General features: G+C 47.9%; 1 protein-coding gene across 1 annotated transcript; it reads left to right on the top strand.

Annotated features, from left to right (window-relative positions):
• Nucleotides 1–279: 279 nt before the first annotated feature.
• LOC123064629 (non-specific lipid-transfer protein 4.3-like) lies at nt 280–635 on the top strand. The gene has a single exon (XM_044488070.1). It carries the CDS (start codon nt 280–282, stop codon nt 625–627), a length of 348 nt encoding a protein of 115 aa, XP_044344005.1. The 3' UTR covers nt 628–635.
• The last annotated feature ends 1,583 nt before the right edge of the window (nt 636–2,218 follow it).

Below are 2,218 nucleotides of genomic sequence, written 5' to 3'. Positions count from 1 at the left end.
CTGACCCAGCCACCCGCGCCGCCGCCGGCAAGCCACGCCCCCGTCACGGGCCGCCATTGCTGCGCCGCCGCGCCCTGGGCCAGCGTCGCGCCGCCGCACAACAAGGATGGCCCGCGCTATCCAGCGCCGCGCGGTGGAGGAAGAGGCCCCGCTGCCACCCGATCTGGCCGGGCTTTGCCCGCCAGCACGCTGGGGCGGCGGCGAGGGGAGGGAGAAACGAGGAGGGGGCCGCGCCGCCGCGCAGAGCTCAACACCACTACTGCTGCAAACTCGATAGGGATGGCTCGCGGTGCAGCTACTCAACTCGTGCTGGTCACCATGGTGGCCGCTATGCTCCTCATAGCCACCGATGCGGCCATCTCCTGCGGTCAGGTCAGCCCGGCCTTGAGCCCGTGCATCTCCTATGCCCGTGGCAACGGCGCTAACCCGCCTGCGGCCTGCTGCAGTGGCGTCAGGAGTCTGGCCGGCACAACCCGGAGCACCGCTGACAAGCAAGCGGCGTGCAAGTGCATCAAGAGCGCTGCCGGTGGGCTCAACGCTGGCAAGGCCGCCGGCATCCCCTCCAAGTGCGGCGTCAGCGTCCCCTATGCCATCAGCGCCACCGTCGACTGCTCTAAGATTCGCTGATCAACCAATGTCCACTGCCCACCATGGCTGCCGCCTATAGCGCCATCCATCGCCGCTGAGTATGCTGAGGTCACGAATACATATGAATAAAGGCTCCGATCAGATCTTCATGTGAGGGAGAAAGGCGTGCGTACGCTGAGCTAGCTCTGCATGGCCAGGCACTATTGTACTACTACTATGGTTGTTTTTACTTTCATTCCCTTTGTGTAGAACCGAGATTTTATTGTATGTTTTACCATGTACACTTCCAGTATATTGTTTATACTTATAATCATTTCTCCTGATATTTTATTCCACATAACAACCGTGAGATACGACAGAAATAAAGTGAATGCAGAGGATCTCTTACGGGTTTAAATTTTAAGAGATGCGATGAGCATTATATTTGAGTCATACTGGTAGTAAAACTGCTATTTATTAGCCATTTGTCAGCAGACACTGGTAAGGTAACTGGGCATTGCAACTGGAAAAATTGTAGAAGTAATATATGATAGACAAGTAATTTATGTCGATCATGTCCCTCACCTTTGGTTTTTTCCGACGAAGACTGAATTTAATGACTCAAAATGAAGCATTGAGATAATACAAACACAATGAGCTCCACAGATAGAATGAACACAGCCAAGATGAAGGCACACACACACACACACACACACACACACACACGCACGCGCGCACACACACACACACACAAATTTGCTGGCCAATAAAGAAGTCATAAAAGACCCAAGTTATGCCGAAGCGAGCAAAAAATGAAAGTGCAAAGCATTCAAGTCCACTATCGACAAACTACAATAATGACCATATTCTTACCAACCCCAAAGCGTGCCATTGATAGTAGTAGGAGTAGTAGTGGTGGTGATGGTAGTGGTAGTGATAGTGATAGTGGTTGTAGTAGTGGTAGCGTCTCCCCCTCAGAAAATATGGATCTACCCGATCCATAAAGAAAACAACCACCACTTTTAGGACATTTTTACAATTCTCTTTCACTTGCATTTTCTTTCGTGAAGGCTCGCTCTCGTTTTTCTTACATCCTTCCCTTTTTTCTTGAGAAATCTATCTGTGGCTAATGTTGTTTTGCCAGTCTGTCTGTCCTCAGTAATGAACTCTCGCTAAGCGCACCCTATAGGGATCATCGAATCGATAGCAATAAGCCCTGTTTCAAGAGGTTCGTATAAAGAACGCCTGGAAATTATAGATGAACATGTGTGTGTTTTGAGTTGCTTGATCCACGGGATCACTTTGTAAAGAAAGCACGTGATATGATGTATAAATAAGAAAACACAACGTGTGGGTAGCAACAAGTTATTTCATGTCGTACTTGAGAGGTTTATTCACCTCCTATAGTACTACTATCAGTTACACGTTTTTTTTATTTCATGTCATTTTTTACTGAAAATTTAAAAAGGTATATATGGCATTGTATATATATGTTGCATCTATGTTATCACTTATTTTTGTTGTTTCAGTTAATCTTACAAACTATCTATATTAACAACCATTTTTTGTTTTATGGTAATCACACACTAATTACTCCATGCTCCACAAGGCCCATCCGCAGTTAGCCCCAACGTTTCCCTATCTCTCCCGA

Source organism: Triticum aestivum, chromosome 3B (genome assembly GCF_018294505.1).
Source record: "Triticum aestivum cultivar Chinese Spring chromosome 3B, IWGSC CS RefSeq v2.1, whole genome shotgun sequence".
NCBI classification, from domain to species: domain Eukaryota; kingdom Viridiplantae; phylum Streptophyta; class Magnoliopsida; order Poales; family Poaceae; genus Triticum; species Triticum aestivum.
Note: the sequence above shows the minus strand (reverse complement) of the source record. Positions and strands in the feature narration are given on the sequence as shown.